General features: G+C 44.2%; 1 protein-coding gene across 1 annotated transcript; it reads right to left on the bottom strand.

The window, feature by feature from the left end:
• Positions 1-1,354: 1,354 nt before the first annotated feature.
• LOC115774188 (NACHT, LRR and PYD domains-containing protein 12-like) lies at positions 1,355-27,984 on the bottom strand. Its single transcript, XM_030721336.1, has 9 exons — positions 27,904-27,984; positions 14,607-14,705; positions 14,321-14,399; positions 13,901-14,126; positions 11,859-13,662; positions 11,606-11,779; positions 11,325-11,489; positions 10,805-10,851; positions 1,355-2,540 (listed from the first exon to the last, which is right to left on the bottom strand). The coding sequence occupies exons 1-9, from the start codon at positions 27,945-27,947 to the stop codon at positions 1,936-1,938; spliced, it is 3,243 nt and encodes a 1,080-aa protein (XP_030577196.1). The 5' UTR covers positions 27,948-27,984; the 3' UTR covers positions 1,355-1,935.

Below are 27,984 nucleotides of genomic sequence, written 5' to 3'. Positions count from 1 at the left end.
TAGTAATAGACCTGCGGCATTGGTGATTTATGACCGACAGGTGGGTGACAGGTGGGGGTCAAAGGTCATGCGCGTACATGAGTGTCCTCGTGCGTGTGATCGTGCGTGATTGAATGATTTATGATCGGCAGCTGTATGTGTATCAGTGGAGGAGAGTCAGGACAAGGGCAAACCCATCCACACTGTTTGTGAAGATGATTAAATAAACTCTTTCTTTAACAGGTGATATGAGCATCAAAGACTGTAATTCTCCACAGGCAATTGTACCATCTGTTTTTAACTATAAGACAATGCACACTTTAGCTGACTGGCATAAACTCTTTCTTTAACAGGGTGTAATTCTCCACACATGCAATTGTACAATCTGTTTTTTTTTTTTACTTAAAGTCGATGCAGCGCAAAAATAAATTAAAAAAAATACGGGTATCACTACGTTTCCCATCAGGCAATGTGGCGCCTTTTTACAACGTCACAACCAGCGACAGCGACCGTCTTGTTTACAGCTGGGGGGGTTGCTGCTTTCACGTTTTTCCGAGCTCGTTAGTTTCTTAAAAAAAAAAAGTTATGTGGTTATTTTTTAATTTGATTTAACAATCAGGATATAATGATAACATACACAGGGCAGGACGCAGTACTTTTCCAGAGCGAACAGGTGGTGGTTAAAAAATGTTAAAGGAAGAGTTTATTTAATCATCTTCACAAACAGTGTGGATGGGTTTGTCCTTTTGATGAAGTCATCTTGTAATCAGTGAGAGTGGGAGAGAGAGTGTGGGAAAACACCAATCCAGCAGGGTTTCAACAGGTGATGGTCTGTTTTTATGCCAGTCAGCTAAAGTGTGCATTGTCTTATAGTTAAAAACAGATGGTTTAATTGCCTGTGGAGAATTACAGTCTTTGATGCTCAATCACCTGTTAAAGAAAGAGTTTAAGCATAACCACAAACAGTGTGGATGGGTTTGCCCTTGTCCTGACTCTCCTCCTCCACTGATACACATACAGCTGCCGATCATAAATCATTCGATCACACGCACGCGCACAAGGACGCTCATGTACGCGCATGACCTTTGACCCCCACCTGTCACCCACCTGTCGGTCATAAATCACCAATGCCGCAGGTCTATTACTACTCCTGCAGATTTTCTTTGTCTAATATTAAAATATGTTTGATGATCTGTAGTAAAGTGAAAGTTTTGTATTGTTTGCTGTAAGTGAGCTACAGGCTGGATCTGATCTGTAGCGTGCATGTGATGCTGGTAGGAGCTTCCTCAGTAACATGATTCTTGTTCATAGATGGTACATTCACAGTGTCTTAGAGCTGACTGATAACCAGCGAGAGACAAGTTTGCATCCCAGTTTATTTATGTGTTACAGTAAGATAATCATAACCATGAGATTTAAACAGCAGAGCATGAAATAACACAAAATATAAGATCTGCTAACAGTTTGTAAAACACTTTAATCGTTCATTTGTACACTCTGTAAATGTTTTTTCGGTTTCTATTATCGAGCTGCTGCCACTGATCATAACTAACAACTGGTCAATGTATAAATCATAAGCTTCTAATAAAATAGGTACATCTGAGAGCTAACATATGCTGACGTATCAACAGAAACGGTTTAAAAGGTGTAAAAATGTAAACTTTTGCACGGGGTGGACATGGTTGAGTCTAGTTATCAACAATCCTCTAAACGTTGAAGCACTGCCGAGTTTGAAATAATCACATTATAGAAAACAGTCCAGCAGCAGTGGCATTTGGCCCGTCTGAGTCCTCTTATACGTTAGCATCAGGCTGTATTTCTGCACGTCCTGATGAGGTTTTCCTTTTCCAGATGGACATCGTCATGCAGAATTCACTCATATTTGGAGGGACTAATTCTTCCTTCTATCAGCGTATTGTTCACTGTCCCCGGCTGTCCCACCTTCATGCTTAACCGTCAAAGGCTGTCATACCACTGAGATGTAGTTTGTGATTCTTCTGAACACTCTTGTTCTGGAGACTTTTTGGTAGATGAGCAACACAGAGACACTGAAGAGTCACTTGACCAGAGTCCAAACCCAGGATAAAGAGGTTCAGTGAATGTGGTGTTGAAGGTGTGGAGGTGGATCAGAGTGTCAGAGGAGACTCTATAGAAGGACAGAGTGCCAGCAGGACAGTCCACATACACCCCTACTCTCTTAGAAAGAGATGAGGAGCAGATGGGCATTTCTCTGTTATTGTGCCAGACTGAATAACCAAAAGCATCAGAGCACATCAGACTCCAGGAATGATCATTTCCCCCAAACTTACAGTCAGCACTGTTTCCTCTCCTTCTGATTCCTTTGTAACTCACTGATATAAAACTCCCTCCTTTCCACTCGACTTCCCAGTAAGAGCGACCAGTCAGACCATTCTTGGACAGAAGCTGTTTCCAGCAGTCAAATCTGTCTGCATGATCAGGATATGGCTGCTTGTCCTCCACAACTGTCACCTTCATGTTGTTATCTGACAGTTTGAGTTTTTTATTTATTGAGGTTGTGTCCACTTTCAGGTCACATAAATCTGATGGAGAGAAAGAGAAACAGCACAGCTACAGTTTAACATCTGATGGCTACATTGTTCCTTCAGAATAGAGTTCTGCAGTATCCTGTGTAAACCTTCTCAGGGGAGGCTGCCCCCCTCCTTAAAAGTGAGAATCTCCACCCCAGCCTGCCAGTCCAGTGGCACCATCCCAGATCGCCATGTGACACTGCAGATGCATGTAAATCAGCAAAGGCCTACAGCATCCAGGGCATTAAGGAACTAAGAGTGAGTGTCATCAAATCAATTCAATTCAATTTTTATAGCACTAAATCACAACAACCACCTCAAGGTGCCTCATCCATCCCAGGAGCTCTGCCACCAAGGAGTGTTTTAACCACCTCAGTGACCTCACCCCCAGTGATGGTCGAGTCCCACTGACACGCCTTCTGTAGAGGAAGGGTGTACCAAGCCTGTCCAGCAATATCCCCTGCCACCTTATCCAGCACACCACCAGGTGGTGATCAGCTAACAGCTCTTGTCTTCACCCAAGTATCCAGAACATACGTCTGCAGATCTGATGATACAATTACAAAATCATTCATTGACCTGTGACCTGTAAAGTAGTTTGAGATGTTTGCTCACGCTGTACACTTAACACAACTGATGACCACCTCCATGCATTCTGGCTCTGTGCACCAATACAAAACTTCTGGACAGAAATAACCACCAAACTTTCGCAAACCTCAATCATTTTGGTAACCACTGTGTTTTGGAGGTGAATGGGCTCTCATGTAGCGTAAATGAAATCTCTGGTCATAAGCAGTGTTTTGAACTGTTAGTTAATTAGTTAATCTCTCTTTGCTTTTAATTGAGAGACTTTGTAAAAAGCAGACCAACATTAAACGTAGCGGTGAACGTTTTAACCTGTTAACTAGCTGAACCAAAATCACCTGAAAAAACTACGCCCTCTAGTTATTGTTGGCTCTGGAAAACCCATGTATGTAGTGCATTTTATATGGAAAGCTAGACCCTCCCTTTTTGATTGACACCTCATTCGGACAATCACATTAAGAAATGGGTTTTCCAGAGCCAATAATAACCAGGGGGCATCACTTTTCTGTTGAGTTTGGTGCAGCAAGTTACATGATTGGCTGAATGAGGTGTCAAAGTAGGAGCGTCTAGCCTGTCATGTACAATGCACTACATCCGTCCCGTTTATGGGACGTGGCTGTCTGTTGCCGAAAACCTCGATCTCTGAGGGGAGAGAACCTAGAGACTTGAGGCTCCAGCACAGCACGAGCAGTTCAGAAACAATTTGAAATGAGAAAAAAAGCAATTCATTAACTGATTCATTCGTGTTTTAGACTGCTTATTGCTAACGGATCTATTCTGACCCAAAGTGCAGCTGTGACCGGTTCTGAATGACGACTTTACAGCAGACAGCCGCACGAACTCTTGCCGGTACTGCGTACCAGCGCAGAATCTTTTAGTGGTACGCAGTACCGAACCGTACCGGCTTACTTTCACCCCTGCCTGTGACCTAGGGTGTCCTGGTGCCATGCGCACTTATGGATGCCCTTATGTTTAAACATGGTTGTTATCTAAAAATGTTATCTAAAAAGGAAAGTGGAAGAGAGCCAGAGATTATTAATAACTAATTATTAAATGCAGAGTGGGGTATAAACAGAGTAAAAAAAAGGTGAATGAAAAGAAAAAACACTCAGTGCACCATGAGAACCCCCAAGCAGACTAGGCCTATTGCAGAATAACTAAGGGAGGGTTCAGGATCACCTGATCCAGCCCTAACTATAAGCTTGATCAAAAAGGAAAGTTTTAAGCCTAATCTTAAAAATAGAGAGGGTGTCTGTCTCCTGAGGAGCTGGAAGCTGGTTCCACAGAAGAGGGGCCTGAAAGCTGAAGGCTCTGCCTCCCATTCTACTCTTAAGTATCTTAGGAACCACAAGTAAGCCAGCAGTCTGAGAGCAAGAACGTGTATGGACAGCCTGATAATAATGAATTACAATAGTCCAGTCTAGAAGTAATAAATGCATGAATTAGCTTTTCAGCATCACTCGGAGACAGGATATTTCTCATTTTAGAAATATTGCACAAATGCAAAAAGTAGTCCTACATATTTGTCTGATATAATCAACAGATTAAAAATTGAATGTAGAAGAACTGAGAGCAGAGCCTTGAGGTACACCACAACATCACAACACACTGACATTCAAAGTGCTCTCCAAACTAATGTCATCTAAACCACATATATTCTGTGACAAAGACTCATACTTACTACACCTTACTACCCCCAGCAAAGACATGGTCATCATGTCTTTGCTGGGGGTGTTGCCTACCTCACTGGAGGCCAAAGTAATGGCATCCAGAGTAAGTACCTGGTTTGACACCATGTGTCTAAGATTTGTGGGGCCAAGTACAATAACTTCAGTTTGATCTGAATTTAGAAGCAGGAAATTAAAGGTCATCCAGGCCTTAATGTCTTTAAGACATTCCTGCAGTTTAATTAATTGATGTGTGTCATCTGGCTTCATTGATAGGTAAAGCTGAGTATCATCTGCATAACAATGAAAATTGATGAAATGCTTTCTAATAATACTGCCTAAGGGAAGCATGTATAATGTTAATAAAATTGGTCCTAGCACAGAACCCTGTGGAACTCCATAATTAACCTTAGTGTGTGAAGAAGACTCCCCATTTACATGAACAATTTGGAGTCTATTAGATAAATATGATTCAAACCACTGCAGTGCAGTACCTTTAATACCTATAGCAAGCTCTAATCTCTGTAATAAAATGTTATGGTCAACAGTATCAAAGCTGCACTGAGGTCCAACAGGACAAGCACAGAGATGAGTCCACTGTCAGAGGCTGTAAGAAGATCATTTGTAACCTTCACTAATGCTGTTTCTGTACTGTGATGAATTCTGAAACCTGACTGAAACTCTTCAAATAAACCGTTCCTCTGCAGATGATCAGTTAGCTGTTTTACAACTACTCTTTCAAGAATCTTTGAGAGAAAAGGAAGGTTGGAGATTGGCCTATAATTAGCTAGGACAGCTGGGTCAGTGATGGCTTTTTAAGTAGAGGTTTAATTACAGCCACCTTGAAGGTCTGTGGTACATGTACATAGCCAACCAATAAAGACTGATTGATCATTTTTAAGATTGAAGCATCAATAATTGGAAAGACTTCTTTGAACAGTCTAGTAGGAATGGGATCTAACAAACATGTTGCTGGTTTGGAGGAAGTAACTATTGAAGTTAACTCTGAAAGATCAACTGGAGCCAAAGAGTCTAAACAAATACCAGCAGTGCTGAAAGCAGCCGAACATGAAGATAAATCTTTGAGATGGTTATGAATAATTTTTTCTCTAATGTCTAAAATTTTATTTGTAAAGAAATCCACGAAGTCACTACTAGTTAACGTGAAAGGAATACTCGGCTCTACAGAGCTCTGACTCTTTGTCAGCCTGGCTACAGTGCTGAAAACAAACCTGGGGTTGTTCTTATTTTCTTCAATTAATGATGAATAGTAAGATGTCCTAGCTTTACGGAGGGCTTTTTTATAGAGCAACAAACTCTTTTTCCAGGCTAAATGAGCATCTTCTAATTTAGTGAGACGCCATTGCCTCTCCAGCTTTCGGGTTATCTGCTTTAAGCTGTGCGTTTGTGAATTATACCACGGAGTCAGGCACTTCTGATTTGAAGCTTTCCTTTTCAGAGGAGCCACAGTATCCAAAGTTATACGCAGTGAGGATGTAAAATTATTGACGAGATAATCGACCTCACTGGGAGCAGAGTTTAGGTAGCTGCTCTGCACTGTGTTGGCACTGAAAAGCATAATAATGAAGGAATTAGATCCTTAAACTTAGTTACAGCACTTTCACAAAGACTTCTACTGTAATAAAACTTATTCCCCACTGCTGTGTAATCCATTAAAGTAAATGTAAATGTTACTAAGAAATGATCAGACAGGAGGGGGCTTTCAGGGAATACTGTTAAGTCTTCAGTTTCTATGCCATATGTTAGGACAAGATCCAGAGTATGATTAAAGTGGTGGGTGGGCTCCTTTACATTTTGAGAGAAGCCAATTGAATCTAACAATAGATTAAATGCAGTGTTGAGGCTGTCATTCTCAGCATCTACATGGATGTTAAAATCACCCACTATAATTATTTTATCTGAACTGAGCACTAAATCAGATAAAAAGTCTGAGAAATCAGACAGAAACTCTGAGTAAGGACCAGGTGGACGATAGATAATAACAAATAAAACAGGTTTTTGATTTTCCCAATTAGGATGGACAAGACTAAGAGTCAGGCTTTCAAAAGAATGAAAACTTTGTCTGGGTCTTTGATTAATTAATAAGCTGGAATTGAAGATTGCAGCTAATCCTCCTCCTCGACCTGTGCTTCGAGCATTCTGACAGTTACTGTGACTCGGGGGTGTTGATTCATTTAAACTAACATATTCATCCTGCTGTAACCAGGTTTCTGTAAGGCAGAATAAATCAATATGTTGACCAATTATTAAATCATTTACTAATAGGGACTTGGAAGAGAGAGACCTAATGTTTAATAATCCACATTTAATTGTTTTATTCTTTGGTGCAGTTGATGAAGCTGTATTATTTATTGTTTTTGAATTTTTATGCTTAAATAGCTTTTTGCTGATTTTAGCTTTGGTTTTTGGTGGTCTGGGAGCAGGCACCGACTCTATGGGGATGGGGTTTTGGGGGGATGGCAGGAGGAGAGAAGCTGCAGAGAGGCGTGTAAGACTGCAACTCTGCTTCCTGGTCTCAACCCTGGGTAGTCAGGTTTTAGGAGGGTTAATAAATTTGGCCAGATTTCTAGAAATGAGAGCTGCTCCATCCAAAGTGGGATGGATGCCGTCTCTCCTAACAAGACCAGGTTTTCCCCAGAAACTTTGCCAATTATCTATGAAGCCCACGTCGTTTTTTGGACACCACTCAGACAGCCAGCGATTCAAGGAGAACATGCGGCTAAACATGTCGCTCCTGGTCTGATTGGGGAGGGGCCCAGAGAAAACTACAGAGTCCGACATTGTTTTTGCAAAGTTACACACCGAGTCAATATTAATTTTAGTGACCTCCGATTGGCGTAACCGGGTGTCATTACTGCCGACGTGAATAACGATCTTACCAAATCTACGATTAGCCTTAGCCAGCAGTTTCAAATTTCCATGAATGTCGCCTGCTCTGGCCCCTGGAAGACATTTGACTATGGTCGCCGGTGTCTCTAGCTTCACGTTTCTCAAAACAGAGTCACCAATAACCAGAGTTTGTTCCTCGGCGGGTGTGTCACCGAGTGGAGAAAAACGGTTAGAGACGTGAACAGGTTGGTGGTGTACCCGGGGCTTCTGCTTAGGACTACGCTTCCTCCTCACCGTCACCCAGCCGGCCTGTTTTCCTTGCTGCTCGGGATCTGCTGGGGGGGGGCTAATAGCGGCTAAGCTACCATGGTCCACACCTGCTACAGGGGCCTGGCTAGATGCAGGATTTTCCAGGGTGCGGAGCCGAGTCTCCAATTCAGAAAGCCTGGCCTCCAGAGCTAAAAACAGACTACATTTATTACAAGTACCGTTACTGCTAAAGGAGGCCGAGGAGTAACTAAACATGTGACACCCAGAGCAGGAAAGTGCAGGAGAGACAGGAGAAGAAGCCATGCTGGTAGTGAGTCGGCTAAGGGCTAAGCTACTAGCTGAGCTAAGCTAGCGAATTTTAGTTTCCACCCGTCCCTTAAAGTACGGAACCCCGCATGTTACGGAGCCGTATTCCATGGAGTCCCGTAACATACGGGGTTCTGTATTTGACGAGACAGGTGGCAACTCTAGCGATGATCCACTCTGTGGTAAAAGAAATCCATCGCAGGGACGGAGAGCTTTTTAGAATCTGTGTGTGTGTGTGTGTGTGTGTGTGTGTGTGAGATTCACACTCCAGTCCAGTAGGTGGCGGTAATGCAGTTCTATGTTGGTTTGCCACCCACCAATAAACCCACAAAAAGATGACGGAGCACTAATGCTGCTAATGCTAGTGAGGAGCGCCGTTTACACTGAGACAGCTGAGCGCTGCAGAGTTTAAACAAAGCATCGACACAGTAAATTTGTGTCGATAATTTTTTAGAATTGAATTAATCGAGTTAATCGATCAATCGTTGCAGCCCTAGTTATGAATAATTTTTTCTAATGTCTAAAATTTCTACCCGTGGAAACCACTTTAATCTCAGTGCTTTTATTTAGCTTGTATTTTGTATAATATCTTGAGCTAGCTATTTGATTCATGGAGCTCATGTTGAAGCCAGGGAGCAGAACTGAACACAGGAGTTAACAGTTCTTTACTCTGTTGCCTGTTTTACTTATCAGATGTTTCTAGAAGATTCAAATGATTTGTTCTCCTTTGATAGGAGAAAGTTTGGGAAAAAGCATCTTTTTTTTATACGTGCTGTTTTGATTTGCTGTATTATGTGTTTCTAATCTGATACGGAAAAAACATCCTGATGGCTTCAAAATAAAACAAGTAGAACAAAAAACTGATAATTTCTGACATGAGAAATGCTTTTTACCCCCAATATCACTCCTTTGCTTATGAAGTTTTTGTCATTATCAGGCTAGTAATTCAGATAAGATTGAATACATGTTCAATGTGAAATTCTACTTTAAAATAACTCTCATTTTCTGTCAGGGATAGTAAAATAGTGAATAGAATCGGTATTTGTGCTCAATCTGTAATAAATTCAAAAATTTCACTTTCAGAAATAATTGTAGATATCTAAAAAATATATATATACAAATGCAAATGGGGTGGCTGTAGCTCAGGTCACCTACTGATCAGAAGGTCAGCGGTTCACTTCCCGGCTCCTCCGGGCTGCATGTCAAAGAATCCATTGGCAAGATACTGAACCCCAAGTTGCTCTCTGACACAAGCATTGGAATATGAATGTGTTTGAATGTTCAACAATAAAAGCACTTAGCTTAGTTACTCATGGAAGTGCTTCGGTAAATGTGAACGTGTTGTATGAGTGCTCACACAGAGTAGAAAAGCACTATATAAGAACTAGTCCATTTACCAAATAGTTATGCTTTACATCTACCTGCAAAAATCAAGTTAATTCTACTTAAGAAAAATCATTAAATACATTTAACAAAATGAAGTAATTTATACAAAGGTTTTTTTTGTTTGATCTACATAATGAAATGAAGTTGCTTTTACTTGCAAATTTCATTTACTACATTGAAAAAGTTGAGTGATTTATGCAAAGTTTAGTTTTGCTTAATCTACTTAACAAAATTAAGTTCACTTTACTTGGATTTTATATTTCATGTAAAGAAATAATTAAGTACTTTACTTTAAACACAGAACAGTCTTGCTTGATCAACATAAATAAATTATGCAAATAGTTGCCTTAATTTTATTATGTAGATAGGGCAGGATATTTTTATCAGTGTAGGAGTGCAGGAAAGTTAAATTTATTCTGTCCCGGTTCTGCATGGATATCAGTATATTCTATCTGGGTCATAATTTTCAGGCTGTTCAGTTTCCTCTGTTCCCTGTTATGTTTTCTTTCCTCTTACGTCACAGTATTTGCTGTGGAACTGCTGAACAAGTTCATGGACTTCTGGCTTACCGATTTTGTGAATCCACCATTTTTTCTCGCAGTGATTTTGTAGTCCAAGTTCAGTTATTGCAAGCAGACAAGTTAAAATGTTCGGTTGTTGGGTGCATTAACCCACACAATTCCTTACGTCGCCCCCCAGCATCACAGCCTCTTAGACGTGCTTGTTTCTCTGCCGGTAGATAATCATATCGCTGCTATCAAACTACAAAAATGACCGAATGGGGTGGAGTGGAACCCTCTGTGACCTCGAGGGGGGCGGGGCGTGAAATGTCTCACTGACATTTAAAGAGACCGCACCAAAACGAGCTGCTCTAAGACGCGCCTCACAACAAGCGTAAAAGAGGGGTCTGTGGAGCTGCAATAATGAGGAATTCAGACCAAAGCATTGCAGTTCTACTTTATACAGACCATAAGTGAATGATTTACATATGAAAAGGAAGGATTTAAAAGCACGATATGCCACCTTTAAGCTGTGCATGTGTGAATTATACCACAGAGTCAGGCACTTCTGATTTGAGACTTTCCTTTTCAGATGAGCCACAGTATCCAGAGTTTACTTTCTGGGATGTTCTTAACGGGATTAATGAGTTATAACACAGCTATCAACTTTGGATTTAAAGACAAACATTGTCATAATTATACACACACTTACACTTCCTCAGACCAGGTTTTAACCACTGCTTTCCACCATGATCCAGCCTGCAGGAAGAAACAGTGGGAATGATTTTCTATCCAACATGAGTCCTAACTGCTGCTCATCATGAAACACAGTTCTTCAGTTTTTCCAGTTCTTCTCAGTTTGATCCAGTTTCATTAGGTACTTGTCTTATTTGTTACTTCTGTCTAATATTTTCAAGTACATTGTTATTCAAATTTGTGTTTGTGTTAGCAGAGGTTTGGTTTTAGCTCAGATGCAGGTGGAGAGGCAGGGTAGCATGGTTCATGGAGCAGAGCCAGGTGAACCTAACTGGCACAGTTGCTGCATATCTGGTAGTCGATTGCTCCTGTTTTTTTTGTGGTAGCATGCTTGGATCTAGAGCCACAGATATGCACCAAATAGCAGAGAGAGAGCAATGCCAGTTTGTACAGGGTGCTTTGTCAATCTGGGCAGTCTCTGATAGCAAGCAATTAGACAAAATTACACTACATGAGTGGCCATAGTCTGCCCATACCTGAGTCTGCAGTGTGAATCCTTGAGTCCCGGACAAAGCTGCCTCCCTTTTAATTTTCCTGGATTATTGTAGCGCAGGTCAAGCTCTTTCAAATGGGATGGGTTTGAGCTCAGAGCTGATGTCAGAAAAGCACAACCTTCCTCTGTGATTAGACAACCTGACAGGCTGGAGTAAAAAAAATATCACAAAATCAAGAAGCTAGAAGAAAGACACAGATATAGATACAAGAACCAAACAGAATCTACAACTGTAGGTAACTGTCCAAGAACTACCACCCCGACCTGAGAGTTTTCAGTTTACAGTTTGGACTCATCAGACCGACAGACAGAAGCTTCACGCCTGAATCCTGCAGGTTGTTGTTGCTCAGGTCCAGCTCTCTCAGAACCGAGGTTTCTGAGCAGAGGACTGAGGACAGCACACTGCAGGTTCTCTCTGAGAGGTTACAGCAACTCAGCCTGAGGAAGAATTAATAATGAAAAGTTTTGTTCTCTAAAAGATTTAAACCTTTATCAGTTTGTTCATAAATTCACCTACCAAGCTTTGTTGGAGGCTTTGACCACTGGCAGCAGCCTCAGCAGAGCCTCCTCTGAAGCAGAGTATTTCTTCAGGTCAAACACATCCAGATCTTCTTCTGATGACAGTAAGATGAAGACCAGAGCTGACCACTGAGCAGGAGACAGTTTATCTGTGGAGAGACTTCCAGATCTCAGGGACTGTTGGATCTCCTCCACTAGAGAACCATCATTCAGTTCATTCAGACAGTGGAACAGATTGATGCTCTTCTCTGCAGAAGAATTCTTTCTGATCTTCTTTTTGATGTACTGAGCTGTCTCCTGATTGGCCCGTGAGCTACTTCCTGTCTGCGTCAGCAGGCCTCGTAGGAGAGTCTGATTGGTCTGCAGTGAAAGACCCAGGAGGAAGCGGAGGAACAAGTCCAGGTGTCCATTTGGACTCTGTAAGGCCTTGTCCACAGCAATCTGGTGGAGATGTTTTAGTTTAGATATCTCTTTAAATACTCTAGGCTTCTTGGAGATTGCTTGTTGTTCTTCCAGCAGATTGACTTTAGAGTTGATGAAGGTCAGATGGACATGAAGAGCAGCCAGAAACTCCTGAACACTCAGATGGATGAAGCAGAACACCTTGTCCTGGTACAGCCCTCTCTCCTCTTTAAAGACCTGTGTGAACACTCCTGAGTACACTGAGGCTGCTCTGATATCGATGCCACACTCTGTCAGGTCTGATTCATAGAAGATCAGGTTTCCTTTCTGCAGCTGATCAAAAGCCAGTTTTCCCAGAGACTCAATCATCTTCCTGCTCTCTGGACTCCAGTGTGGATCTGTCTGACCTCCTCCATTATACTTGACCTTCTTCACTTTGGTCTGAACCACCAGGAAGTGGATGTACATCTCAGTCAGGGTCTTGGGCAGCTCTCCTCTCTTTCTGGTTTGCAGCTCATCCTCCAGAACTGTAGCAGTGATCCAGCAGAAGACTGGGATGTGGCACATGATGTGGAGGCTTCGTGATGTCTTAATGTCAGAGATGATCCTGCTGGCCTGCTTCTTATCTTTGAATCTCTTCCTGAAGTACTCCTCCTTCTGTGGGTCAGTGAACCCTCTGACCTCTGTCACCATGCCAACACACTGAGGAGGGATCTGATTGGCTGCTGCAGGTCGTGTAGTTATCCAGAGGCGAGCAGAGGGAAGCAGGTTCCCCCTGATGAGGTTTGTCAGCAGCACATCCACTGAGGTGGGCTCTGTAACATCAGCCAGGATCTCAGTGTTGTGGAAGTCCAGAGGAAGTCGACACTCATCCAGACCATCAAAGATGAACACAACCTGGAAGTCTTCAAAGCTGCAGATTCCTGCTTCTTTGGTTTCAGTAAAGAAGTGATGAACAAGTTCCACCAAGCTGAACTTTTCCTCTTTCAGCACATTCAGCTCTCTGAAAGTGAATGCAAACATGAACTGGATGTCCTGGTTAGCTTTGCCTTCAGCCCAGTCCAGAGTGAACTTCTGTGTTAGGACTGTTTTCCCAATGCCAGCCACTCCCTTTGTCAGCACTGTTCTGATTGGTTCATCTCTTCCAGGTGAGCCTTTAAAGATGTCTTCTTGTCTGATTGTTGTTTCTGGTCTGTCTGGTTTCCTGGATGCTGTTTCAATCTGTCTGACCTCATGTTCCTCATTGACCTCTGTAGCCCCTCCCTCTGTGATGTAGAGCTCTGTGTAGATCTGATTCAGCAGGGTTGGGTTTCCTGCTTTAGTGATGCCTTCAAACACACACTGGAACTTATTCTTCAGGTTAGATTTGAGTTCCCGTTGGCATCCTGGAGCACTGATTCCTGAAAGACCACAAAATCATGTTTACAGTAAATTAATGCAATCAGAGAAGTGAGAAATCAGATGACCTACCATTTTTAAATCTATCGAGCACCATCGGTTAAATAAAGGCTTCTCGGGAGGTGTAGTTAAATGATACCAATGCTTGTACCATATTAACAGCTGATTTTTGAAATAGAAACTTACGTGTTTCCTCCATTTCCTCTTTCCATCATGTTAAAGATAATAAAATCTTCTTACTGCTCTGCAGACGCTCAGCCAGCTCCTCCTGCTTCATTCTCCTCAGGAAGTCCAGTGTGATCTTCACAAATGCCTCTCTGCTGCTCCTCTGCTCTACATCCTCATCCCCCAACACCTCCTCATCATCTCTCAGACTCTCTAAGTATTCTGGGTAATCTGGACTCAGAACTTTCTGGATCTTCTTCAGCTCAGTCTTTATAAAACTGACCATGTTTTCCTGTAGTAACTGGAACAAACGTACATCCAGTGAGCTCATCACTAAGTGTGCTGTGCGTGTGTCAATCACAGAATCGGTCCTTCCATTAACCCAAAAATCCCAAATTTCCCCTCTGTGGGACAATAAAGGCTGTTTCTTCTTCTTCTAACCCCAACCCTAACCCACTGATGTGCTAATAAAGTGTTGTATTTGAATGTTCTCACCATAAATATGGAGTCCAGATGTGCTTCATGCCACGGGACAGTTGGAGCACCGAGAGCCTCCGAGCTCTGCTGCTCACCGCTGCAGCAAAGTTCAGCAAAGTTTGTTAAAGGTGCGCTCTCTAATGGAAATGCTGTTCTCACTGTTGTGTGTGAATGTTGTGTTTGGGATGTGTTGTGTGCTAACCTCGATAGCTGCCTCCCTTTCTTTGGAGGTAAGGTGTTTACATGCTTTCTTGTCTTATTTTATAGTTATAAAATTTAAGAGAACAGTTTATTGCACACTCACAAACTGACGCACTTTCCTCCAGGCAATGGTTGGCCATTTAAAGAAGCCTCCCCAGGCTCTGAGTTGGGTACAGGAAGGACCAGGCTTTGCTGATGAAGCCTGACAGGAACAAAACCAGAATCAGACTCTACTCTATATCCAGCACATTCCCACATGCTCTGCCCAAGAGTCATTCCTCAGGTTAAACTTTCCTCTGGTTTGGAGTCAGCCTCAGTCAGATTAGCCAGCTTCAGTTCCAAAGAAGAAGGTGCTGAACTTTCACACAGGTGAACTCAGGTGAAAAGTATTTACAGCAGTGTGTGTACTAATGTAGGAGTGATGCTTTATAAATGATGAAGTATTTACTAATACCTTACTAATGCATAATATTATGCAGTTAATATAAAGTGCTACCAGTTAAACATACAGTAACAGTGAAACCAAGTCCCTGTTTTCAGGTACACTATTCTGCTTACCAACCTCACTGCGGCAGGGTTATTATAATTAACAAAAGCAAATGAAATAATGACAATTTTAAAAAAAATTGGCGTTACCTGAAATAAATAAAAACTATAAATAAAAGGAAAAAAACGATAACTAACAATAATTGGCAAAGTTTCTGGGGAAAACCTGGTCTTGTTAGGAGCAGGGTTATAATAGTTTTGGATTTTACATTATAGTTTAGTTTTAGTAGTTCCGGCGCCGCGCGAGCAGGCAGCCAGTTTCAGCAGCTCCGCACTAATTCCATGTTTTTTCTCATTTTGTTTAGTATTAGATGTGTTTTTGTGTTTCTGTATCTTCTGCTCTTTTTCCTCATGATGGAGCAGACTTTTTTCTGGAAAACTTTGTTTTTATTTACTCTTTTTATGGTGTTTATGTTTGGAGACTGCGAGAGTGGCCACGCTCCTATTGTTTACTCTCGGGACCAGCTGATCTCCATCGGGAGCTCCGCTGTGCCTACTCCTGCAGAAAGACTCGATATTCCCCGCGAACTGAGAAGGAAGAGACGCGGGAGACGTGCGGGCATAGGTCGTCGTTGCCAGGGGAGAAGGTACAGGCCCGTCATCCCGTCCATCATCATGGGAAACGTGAGATCTCTTCCCAACAAAGTGGACGAGCTGGCGGCGCTAACGCGACATCAAAGGAGCTACCGGGAGAGCAGCCTCATGTGCCTGACGGAGACGTGGCTAACCGAGCTAACCCCGGACTCACACATAAACATGGACGGCTTTCATTTGATCCGTGCCGACAGAACCAAGGAGAGTGGTAAGAAGAGGGGCGGGGGTCTGGCTGTGTTTGTGAACGATAGATGGTGCAACTCCAGACATCTAACCATCAAAGAGACGCTCTGCAGTAAGGACATTGAACTGCTCGCTGTTGGTATGAGACCGCACTATCTTCCTCGGGAGTTTTCACATGTTATTGTGATAACTGTGTATGTGCCGCCCTCTGCTAACGCTGCTGCAGCCTGCGATGTCCTCCATGCTACTACCAGCAGACTCCAAACACAGCACCCACAGGCCCTCTTTCTGATCTCAGGGGACTTTAACCACGTCTCCCTGTCCTCCACTCTCCCCACCTTCACCCAGTATGTCACCTGCCACACCAGGAATACCAACACACTGGATCTACTGTATGCCAACATCAAGGAGGCATACAGCTCATCACCTCTGCCTCCCCTGGGGGGCTCAGATCACAACCTGGTTCATCTCCAGCCTGTGTACAAACCCTTGGTACACAGAGAACCAGTTGTGACACACACAGTGAAGAAATGGTCTGAGGAGACTGAAGAAGCTCTGAGAGACTGCTTTAGCTCCACTGTGTGGGAAGAGCTTTGTGCCCCTCATGGGGAGGACATCGACAGCATCACGGACTGCATCACTGATTACATCAATTTCTGCGTGGAAAACACTGTGCCCACCAGGAGGGTACGGTGTTTTTCAAACAACAAACCCTGGATCAACTCTGAAATAAAGGCTCTCCTGAAGGAGAAGAAGAGAGCCTTTAGATCAGGAAATAAGGAGGAGCTGAGAGCCGTGCAGAAGGATCTGAGAAGGAAAATCAGGGATGGAAAAAACATCTACAGGAAGAAGATGGAGGACCAGCTACAGCAGAGCAACATCAGTGGGGTTTGGAGGAGTTTGAACTCAATTTCAGGCCACAAACCAAGCCCTAGGGTTGTGGGAAACTTAGAGTGGGTTAACAACCTGAACCAGTTCTTTAACAGGTTTGACCAGCCACCCACCCCTCCCCCAGCCCAGTCCCCCCTGCTGTCAGCCCCACCATCTTTAATGACTGCCAACCTTTCTTCTTCTTGGGACCTCACACCTCTCAGCTCTCAGCCATCACCCACCCCCTTCACTTCTGAGGACTCCATCTCACAACCCCCATCCCCCACCTCCATCTTGTCCCTCTCAACTCATCATGTGAGGAAGGGGCTACGTAAGATCAAGGTGCGAAAGGCTGCTGGTCCAGACGGCATCAGCTCCAGGCTCCTGAGGTGCTGCGCAGATCAGCTGTGTGGCATCATGGGATACATGTTCAACCTGAGCCTGAAGCTGGGGAAAGTACCACAACTGTGGAAGACCTCCTGTGTGGTACCGGTACCAAAGACCAAACATCCAAAGGATCTTAGCAGCTACAGGCCGGTAGCCCTGACATCGCATCTAATGAAGACCCTCGAGAGGCTGGTCCTCAACCATCTACGCCTCATGGTGTCGTCTTCGTTGGACCCGCTGCAGTTCGCCTACCGGCCTGGCATCGGGGTGGATGACGCCATCATCTACCTCCTGCACCGAGCTCTGACCCACCTGGAGAAGCCTGGAAGCACTGTGAGGATCATGTTCTTTGATTTCTCCAGTGCTTTTAACACCATCCAGCCAGGACTTCTGAGAGACAAGCTGGAACTGTCAGGAGTGGACCACCACATCTCCGAGTGGATACTGGACTACCTCACTGACCGCCCACAGTACGTGAGGACACAGGGCTGTGTCTCTGACAGGCTGGTCTGCAGTACGGGGGCCCCACAGGGAACTGTGCTGGCACCGTTCCTCTTCACCCTCTACACTGCAGACTTCTCCATCAACTCCCCACGCTGCCATCTGCAGAAGTTCTCTGACGACTCTGCCATAGTTGGCCTCATCACAGGTGAGGATGACTCAGAGTACAGACAGTGGACTCAGGACTTTGTGGACTGGTGCCAGCGGAACCACCTCCTGATCAACGCCACTAAAACCAAGGAGCTGGTGGTGGATTTCCGCAGGCGCAGACCCACCACACGGACACTGGTGAACATCCAGGGAGTGGACATTGAGATAGTGGACTCTTATAAGTACCTGGGTGTTCACCTAAACAATAAACTGGACTGGACTCACAACACTGATGCGCTCTACAGGAAGGGTCAGAGCAGACTCTACCTGCTGAGAAGGCTGAGGTCTTTTGGAGTGCAGGGGACACTCCTGAAGACCTTCTATGACTCTGTGGTGGCATCAGCCATCTTCTATGCAGCAGTATGTTGGAGCAGCAGCTTGTCTACAGCTGAGAGGAAGAGGATAGACAAGCTCATCAGGAAAGCCAGCTCTGTCCTAGGATGTCCTCTCGACTCAGTGCAAGTGGTGGGAGACAGAAGGACTCTGACCAAAATAACATCACTGATGGACAAGGTCTCCCATCCCATGCATGAAACTGTTGCTGAGCTGGAGAGCTCCTTCAGTGACAGACTGCTGCATCCTAAATGCACAAAGGAGCGTTACCGCAGATCCTTCCTCCCAGCAGCTGTAAGACTTTATAACCATCACTGCTCCCAACAAAAACCACAATAGCCTACACAATGTAGGATAATATATAATATACTGTAAATAGTCCGGCCTGTTAAGGTTCAACACACAGGCACATCATGTACATTGTATATAGTGTTATTATTATTATTAGTAGTATTAAGGTTAATATTGTTTGTTGATTTTATATATATTCTTTTCTTAATAGTGTGAATTATTATATCTTTATTTATATTTATAATAACTGCGGCTGCTGTTACACCCAAATTTCCCCTCTGTGGGACAATAAAGGCTGTTTTTTCTTCTTCTTCTTCTTCTAGTTAGTTTTTACTTTTTTTTCTCTAATTCAGTTAGTTTTAATTAGTTTTCAGAGTGGTTTTGCTCGTTTTTATTAGTTTTTATTTTTGGTTCCATGCTTAGTTTTAGTTAGTTTCAGTATTAGTTTTAGTATTTTCATACCTAATCAGATGCAAGATTCAAGGCGCAAAAGTGACTATTGTGTAATGAAAACTTGACAAAAGATACAGTTTAAAGAAATATAGTCAACAACCAACTGTTCACAACACATGCTAAATTTGTGTAATATTAAGGACACACATGAACATCAACAGGGAGAAACAAAGAAAAACATGAACTCCCAAACTCAATAAATTCTACAATAAACTCCACAATAAAGTTCAGCATCAGTGCAGCAGATTAACAACAGCTACATGTGGTGTTAAACAAAAACAAACTCTTTGAAGGAGTCAAAGCTCAAATCCAGCTGCATCCTGATGTTCTCACCACCTGAAGCTGCTTCTGTTTTGGAGCTAGCTTGGTTAGATGCTGCTAATTAAACCTGCAGGGTCTTTGCGGCCTCTGTACACAACCTACAGAAGTGTCCGACCTCATGTCCGCATTTATGCTTGTGTAGCTGGATTGTGTGTGTTAATTGCCTTGTGGTTGTGTGCAGGTGTTTGTACTCAAAGAACCTCCATACGGGACTCGGCAGACCGCAGCCATTACTTTGCGGACCAGCGCGGTGAGCGCACGCACATGCGCACTCACACAGTTGTCCTATGGCGCTCCCAGCTTAAACTCGGAGAGCGGAAACAAGGATTTCATATCAATCCACAAGGCTTAAAAAAACCCCCCAAAAAAACAAGTAAATGAAAGTAAGTTTATCGATAATTTCAGTTAGTTTTAGTTAGTTTTGTAAACTCACAATTCAGTTTTAATTAGTTATTGTTTTTTCCATTTAATTATAGTTTTTATTTATTTCAGTTAACGACAATGTTTTTTCAATTTCAGTTTTCGTTATTTCGTTCGTTTTCGTTAACTATAATAACCCTGGTTAGGAGAGACGGCATCCATCCCACTTTGGATGGAACAGCTCTCATTTCTAGAAATCTGGCCAAATTTATTAAACCCCCAAAACATGACTACACCAGGAAGCAGAGTTGCAGTCTTACACGCCTCTCTGCAGCTTCTCTCCTCCTGCCATCCCCCCAAAACCCATCCCCATAGAGTCGGTGCCTGCTCCCAGACCACCAAAAAACAAAGCTAAAATCAGCAAAAAGCTATTTAAGCATAAAAATTCAAAAATAATAAATAATACAGCTTCATCAACTGCACCAAATGATCCATCCATCCATTCTCTTCCGCTTATCCGGGGCCTGGTCGCAGGGGCAGGAGCCTAAGCAGAGAAGCCCAGGCTTCCCCCTCCCCAGCCACCTCCTCCAGCTCATCCGGAGGTACCCCAAGGCGTTCCCAGGCCAGCCGAGAGATATAATCTCCTCAGCGTGTCCTGGGTCTAACATGGGGCCTCCTCCCGGTGGAACATACCTGGAACACCTCACCCAAGAGGCGGCCAGGAGGCATCCTAATCAGATGCCCGAGCCACCGGTGCAGTGTCCGCATCACTGCAGAAGCAGCCCCGATCCGTCTGTTGATCTCCCGCTCCCTTCTCCCGTCACTCATGAACAAGACCCTGAGATACCTGAACTCCTCCACTTGGGGCAAGAACTCGTTCCTGTGCCTGAGAGGGCACTCCACCCTTTTCCGGCGGAGGACGATGGCCTCAGACTTAGAGGTGCTGATTCTCATGCCAGCTGCTTCACACTCGGCTGCGAACCGTTCCACTGTGAGCTGGAGGCCACCACCTGATGAAGCCAAAAGGACCGCATCATCTGCAAAGAGCAGAGATGAGACTCTGAGGCCACCAAGGAAGAAGCCTTCTGCCACCTGGCTACGCCTAGAAATTCTGTCCATAAAAATTATGAACAGAATTGGTGACAAAGGGCAGTGCTGATGAAGTCCAACACCCACAGGAAACGAATCTGACTTATTACCGGCTATACGGACCAAGCTCTCATTGTGGTTGTGCAGAGACTGAATGGCCCACAACAGGCCAGACACCCCATACTCCCACAGGACCTCCCAAAGGACACCCCGAGGGACACGGTCGAATGCCTTCTCCAAGTCCACAAAGCACACGTAGGCTGGTTGGGCAAACTCCCACGCACACTCAAATATCCTTGAGAGGATAAAGAGCTGTTCCAGCGTTCCACGACCAGGATGAAAACTGCATTGTTCCTCCTGGATCCGAGGTTCAACTAACGGACGGACCCTCCTTTCCAGCACCCTGGCATAGACCTTACCGGGGAGGCTGAGGAGTGTGATCCCCCAAAAGTTGGAGCACACCCTCCGGTCTCCCTTCTTAAAGATGGGGACCACCACCCCGGTCTGCCAATCCAATGGCACTGCCCCAGATCTCCACGCGATGTTGCAGAGGCGTGTCAACCAAGACAGCCCTACAACATCCAGAGCCTTCAGGAACACAGGGCGAATCTTGTCCACCCCAGGGGCCCTGCCACCAAGGAGTTGTTTAACTGCCTCAGTGACCTCACCCCCAGTGATGTTCAAGTCATCTCCCTCATCCCCAGACTCTGCTTCCACTACAGAAGGCGTGTCAGTGGGATTCAGGAGGTCCTCGAAGTATTCCTTCCACCGTCCGACTATAGCCTCAGTTGAAGTCAGCAGCACCCCCCCCGCACTATAAACCGTGTGAGTGGAGCACTGCTTTCCCCTCCTGAGTCGCCTGACGATTTGCCAGAATCGCTTCAATGCCGTCCGAAAGTCTTTTTCCATAGCCTCACCGAACTCCTCCCACACCCGAGTTTTTATTTTGGCCACTGCCCGAGCTGCATTTCACTTGGCCTGCCGATACCGGTTAGCTTCCTCTGGAGTACCACAGGCTAACCAAGCCAACCAAGGACTCTTTCTTCAGCTTGATGGCTCCCTTCTCCTCCGGTGACCACCATCTGGTTCGAGGGCTAACACCACGACAGGCACCAACCACCTTGCAGCCACAACTCTGAGCAGCAGCTTCAATGATGGAGGTGCGGAACATGGTCCATTTGGACTCAATATCGTCAGCCTCCCTCGGAATGCTGTTGAAGTTCTGCTGGAGGTGGGAGTTGAAGATCTCGCACACTGGGGCTTCTGCCAGGCGTTCTCAGCGCAGCCTCAAAATACGTTTGGGTGCGCCAGGTCTGTCCAGCATCTTCCCCTGCCACTTGATCCAACTCATGACCAGGTGGTGTTCAGTTGACAGCTCAGCTCCTCTCTTCACCTGAGTGTCCAAAACATACGGCCACAGATCTGATGATACGATTACAAAATTGATCATCGACCTGCGACCTAGGGTGTCCTGGTGCCATGTGCACTTATGGACATCCTTATGTTCGAACACGGTGTTTGTTATGGACAAACTGTGGTTTGCACAGAAGTCCAATAAAAAAACACTATTCAGGTTCAGCTCGGGCAGGCCGTTCCTCCCAATCACGCCCCTCCAGGTCTCACTGTCATTGCCCACATGAGCGTTAAAGTCTCCCAGCAAGACTTTGGAGTCACCAGATGGAGCACTCTCCAGCACCCCGCCCAGCGACTCCAAAAAGGGTGGGTACTCTGAACTGTCATTCAGCGCAGTCAGGACCTGTTCCCCAGCCTGAAGGCGCAGGGAAACTACCCTCTCATCCACCGGTAAAAACTCCGACGTACAGGCAGCAACCCGGGGGATACAAGAATACCCACCCCAGCTCGCCGCCTCTCACTGAGGGCAACTCCAGACTGGAACAGAGTCCAGCCCTTCTCCAGGAGACTGGTTCCAGAGCCCAGGCCATGCATTGAGGTGAGCCCAACTATATCTAGCTTGTATCTCTCAACCTCACGCACTAGTTCAGGCTCCTTCCCCACCAGAGAGGTGACATTCCATGTCCCAATAGCCAGTCTAGATAGCTGGGGATCGGTCCGCCAGGGCCTCCGCCCTCGGCCACCGCCCGACACATACTGCATCCGACCCCTACGACGGGGGTGGTGGGCCTACAGGAAGGCGGGCCCATGTAACCTCTTTAGGCTGCGTCCGGCCGAGCACCATGGGCTAATGACCAGCCACCAGACTCTCTCCCTCGAGCTCCCTCCCCAGGCCTGGCTCCAGGGTGGGGCCCCGGTAACCCTATCCCGGTTAAACTAAACTGTTCCCTAGTTGTTACAGCCATAGGGGTCTTCTGAACCACTCTTTGTCTGGACCCTCACCCAAGACCAGTTCGCCATGGGAGACCCTACCAGGGGGATAAGCCGCCGGGCAACATAGCTCCTGGGATCACTGGGACACACAAACCCCTCCACCACGATAAGGTGGCGATTCACGGAGGAGTGCACCAAATGATAAAACAATTAAATGTGGATTATTAAACATTAGGTTTCTCTCTTCCAAGTCCCTATTAGTAAATGATTTAATAATTGATCAACGTATTGATTTATTCTGCCTTACAGAAACCTGGTTACAGCAGGATGAATATGTTAATTTAAATGAATCAACACCCCCGAGTCATAGTAACTGTCAGAATGCTTGAAGCACAGGTTGAGGAGGAGGATTAGCTGCAATCTTCAATTCCAGCTTAATTAATTAATCAAAGACCCAGACAAAGTTTTCATTCTTTTGAAAGCCTGACTCTTAGTCTTGTCCACCGTAATTGGGAAAATCAAAAACCTATTTTATTTCATTTCAATTCAATTCAATTCAATTTTATGCATATAGCGCCAAATCACAAAAAATAGTTGCCTCAAGGCGCTTTGTATGGTGGGTAAAGACCCTACATTAATAAATTTAATAAATTTCAAATACAATGATGGATTCTACAAACAGAAATATAGATGTGCCATGGGCTCCAGAGTGTCACTATAGCCAACCTTTACCTGGAGGAAGTGGAAAGTAAATCTCTTGGTTCTTTCAAAGGGGTGGCACCTAGCCACTGGTACAGATATGTAGATGACACCTGGGTCAAGATCAAAACCCAGGAAGTAGAAGCCTTCACTCGCCACATTAGCTCAGTGGACAAATACATACATTTTACCAGGGAGGACACCAGCGATAACAAGTTACCATTCCTGGACTGTGCGGTGCTTCTTAAGGAAGATGGATGCCTCAACATTGAAGTTTATCGTTAGTCCACACACACACAGACCAGTACCTCCTCTTTGACTCCCACCACCCTCTGGAATACAAACTTAGGGTGATCAGGACCGTACAACAGCGGGCATAAAGTGTTCCCTCTGAGGCAGAAGGGAAACAAAAGGAACACACACATATTAAGAAAGCCCTCAAAACATGTGGTTACCCCAACTGGGCTTTCATCAAATCAGCTAAGATGCACAGGAATGAAGGCCAAACACAAACTACAGAGAATGGGAAGGACAAGAGGAACAACATTGTCATCCCATATGTGTCAGGCTTGTCAGAGAAACTCATTAGAATTTTCTCCAAGCATGAAATTCCAGTATACTTCAAACCAAGTCACACCCTAAGACAAAAACTGGTTCATCCCAAGGACAACCCCCCCCCAACCCCAAGATCAGCAATGTAGTGTCTGCTGTCCAGTACAGTGAAGAGTGCTTGGACCTCTACACCGGAGAAACCAAACAGCCTCTTCACAAACGAATGGCACAACATAGAAGAGCCACCTCGACAGGACAAGACTCAGCTGTACATCTGCATCTGAAGGTCAAAGGTCACTCTTTGAGGATGCCAATGGGAAAGCAAATGGTTTGAAAGAGGCAGTGTTGTAGTCAAGACCACCTAACCTGAGACTGAGACAAGACCAAGACCAGAGTGTATCGAGACTGAGACAACACCAAGACTTTTAGGGTCCAAGACCGAGTCAAGACCAAGACCAGTGCCTGATGCTATATGACACAATAAAATGTGAAACATGATCAAAATCACTTCTCAAATTGATCTGAAAGATCCGCATTCCCATAAAATCACCCTGATATTAAACACTCAGAGCTGAAATAAATGTAACCATCTTTATTTAATACTCCTGGGTGACTGCCATCATTTATCACAGAATGTAAAACAATTATTCATAGTTCATCAAATAGTCTTAACTGTTCTCTGCCTTTCATAAACAATACATAAAGTTATGTTTTTTTTTTAAACCAACAACAATCTTTGTAAAAATGTGCGCTATTTCAAAATCCACATAGCTAAATGTGTAAAAATGGCAAAACAATCATGACATGACATGGTGTAAGTGCTTTGAGTGCTCATATCTGAGTAGAAAAGCGCTATATAAGAACTAATCCATTTACCATTTACCATTTACAGTAAGAACTAAAGTTAAAACCACCTCTGAAGCCTAGGCAGTAATCACAGTCTTTGTGGACATGTAGTTACATTTCTTGAGGTGCATGTCAGGTTAGGTTCAGAGACGATTTTCAGTTATGTACAAAGGATCAATGCAGAACTCTAAATCAGGCCTTATTAGATCGATAGAATGATAATTTTTGCATATAATCCAGAAAAGTTACATTTATATATCAAGTATTTAATGTGTCGACAAGTACGCACTTTGCATCAACAAATTTGTGTCGAGGATTTTAAATAATCAGATTGCGTTACTCCAAGGATCGTTGCAGCCCTAAAACTTGCATTAAATTTTTAGTTTGTGTATCAAAATACATAAAGGTTTGTATTTACCTTTCATGCTGGGATTTTTTTGTTGAATAGGAAGCCTGAAAATTTCTTTGAGCTTCATTTTCCCTCTTACTTCTTGCGTTCATATCGGTTGTCATTTTAATTTCTGTAGCCCACGAAATCAAGCGCACACATGACCATAGTGAGACCAAACGTGCACATAGTGAATGAAACTGTCCGTGCTCTGTGGTAGATGCAAACTGCAGTGAAATGATACAGGCGTAAGCAGCGATAATAGCAGCGACCTAGCCGGGGCGGAGTTTGCGAGGTGCTCCTTTGAGAGGCAGAGGAGCGCAAACTTTGTGGGATTTGAATCAGTATGTTTTGCATCCAATAAATGCAAGGATGTTAACAAATAAACTGGACAGTATTCTGGCAATTTAGTGATATTTCCACAGCTGTGGTCTTAAAATAATATCCCGAGTCCATGACAAGACCGAGACCATAAAAAAAGCGGTCTCGAGTACTACAACACTAGAAAGAGGAGTAAAAGAAGCATCTATGGCCACTGTGAACAACCATCATTGAACAGAGGAGGTGGATTACGTCACCAACTTTCCCCCGTTTACAGTGCTGTTCTGAGCTCCCTCCCCAGGTGCCTCAACCCCCATTCACACCTTTGTTCCAGTGACCTCAGTAGGCCACATGAAACAATGGAGAGAAGTCCTATTGGTTTCATCTGAAACTACTGATTGTAATGACTCACGCCTCCTTTCACACCTTGGCACATGTGATTATGCACATGAACAATAGTGGGTCACAACCACCTCCAGGGGACCACGCCCACTGGGGTTTAAATACCTGGGTCTCTCCACCTTTGGTTTGAGAACTGAAGAAGCCTTTGGGATGAGAAACAACAAGAAGTCCAGTCACCTTTTTTCAAGCTCCAGAGATGACTATGACCTGGATGACTGAGAATCTACACAGGCATTACTGCAACTCCTCCAACATTGTCATCATCAAGGCCTCAGACACTTTTAACCATTGAAGGAAGGAATGTAAATATGCTGCACAGGAGACATACCATAAATATAACAATTTAAATAGAAATATAGCATCAAGTAGCATATCGCAGCAATAATCTTCACAACAAGGTGAAGGTGTTGAAATAAAATTGCACAGCAGACAGAAATAAGACTGCATAGCAGAGAAATAACAAAATCACATGCCGATGATTTACTGGAAAAGAATGTGTGTTTTGGTCTGATGTTTTGTGTGTACAGGACCCAGATGAGGCCGTTAACAGGCGACAGTGAAGGGCACAGAAGGAGGAACTGATAAGCTGCTACATGTGCGAGGCAACATCTTGCATATTTTAATAAATGTGTAACTGTGTCTTAGTTTGTGTATAAAAGTTGAACTGAGATAGAGAGCAGGGTCAGACTTGTGTGAAGCTGCACCGACTGACTGCATCAGGCAATTCTGAACCAGATTAATCTGTAAACTGTTTGAATAATTAAATAATTGGATAATTGGACTCCTTATTCTGTTGTTTGTGTCATTCCTGTTCGATAAACGAACATGCAGAAACCTAAAGGCTTAAGCAGCAGCACACACTCTTGTTATTTAAATTCCTTCACCATTCACCTTCACAAATCAACACAATCAGCTTCTCCCATATTGGCTTCTCTTCATTGGCTCCCTGTTAAATCTAGAATAGAATTTAAAATTCTTCTCCTCACATACAAGGTCTTGAATAATCAGGTCCCATCTTATCTCAAAGACCTCATAGTCCCATATCACCCCAACAGAGCACTTCGCTCTCAGACTGCTGGCTTACTTGTGGTTCCTCGGATACTTAAGAGTAGAATGGGAGGCAGAGCCTTCAGCTTTCAGGCGCCTCTTCTGTGGAACCAGCTTCCAGCTTGGATTCAGGAGACAGACACCCTCTCTATTTTTAAGATTAGGCTTAAAACTTTCCTTTATGATCAAGCTTATAGTTAGGTCTCAATCAGGAGACCCTGAACCCTCCCTTAGTTATGCTGCTATAGGCCTAGGCTGCTGTGGGGTTCCCATAATGCACTGTTTCTCATTCACCTTATTTACTTTGTTTATACTCCACTCTGCATTTAATCATTAATTGATATTAATCTCTGGCTCTCTTCCACAGCATGTCTTTCTCTCCCCTCAGCCCAACCGGTCGCGGCAGATGACCCCCCCTCCCTGAGCCTGGTTCTGATGGAGGTTTCTTCCTGTTAAAGGGAGTTTTTCCTTCCCACTGTCACCAAGTGCTGCTCATAGGGGGTCGTTTTGACTGTTGGGTTTTCTCTGTATTATTGTAGGGTCTTTACCCACAATACAAAGCGCCTTGAGGCGACAGTTTGTTGTGATTTGGCGCTATATAAATAAAATTGAATTGAATTGAATTGGTCCCTGGTAATAACCGGCTTACCTGTCTGTAGGAATGACTGCCTGACAGGAAGGTCCCAGCTCCATGTCCTGCCTGGCCTTTGTCTCAATCACCCATCTAAACTCTTACACACACTGCTCTGTGTGCCTGTCGCTGCAAACACGACAAACTTACTCTGTTTCAGAGGAAGGTTGTTCTTTCAAAGGAAGAAGCTCCATGAAGTGTGCACTGCTGTGCTCAGACTCAGACTCAGAC

The sequence above is a fragment of the Archocentrus centrarchus genome, chromosome 24, assembly GCF_007364275.1.
Source record: "Archocentrus centrarchus isolate MPI-CPG fArcCen1 chromosome 24, fArcCen1, whole genome shotgun sequence".
NCBI lineage: Eukaryota > Metazoa > Chordata > Actinopteri > Cichliformes > Cichlidae > Archocentrus > Archocentrus centrarchus.
The sequence above is the reverse complement of the archived record's forward strand: the minus strand, read 5'-3'. Positions and strand labels throughout refer to the sequence as shown.

Bases quoted from the DNA above. Each gene is read 5' to 3' on its own strand.
- LOC115774188 (XM_030721336.1), bottom strand. From the start codon at position 27,947: ATGGAGCTTCTTCCTTTGAAAGAACAACCTTCCTCTGAAACAGA. The intron at 14,400-14,606 runs GTGAGTGTGCAA...ACTTTGCTGCAG, and splicing joins GGAGGAAAGTGCGTCAGTTT to CGGTGAGCAGCAGAGCTCGG. The intron at 13,663-13,900 runs GTAAGAAGATTT...GTGGTCTTTCAG, and splicing joins GGCTGAGCGTCTGCAGAGCA to GAATCAGTGCTCCAGGATGC.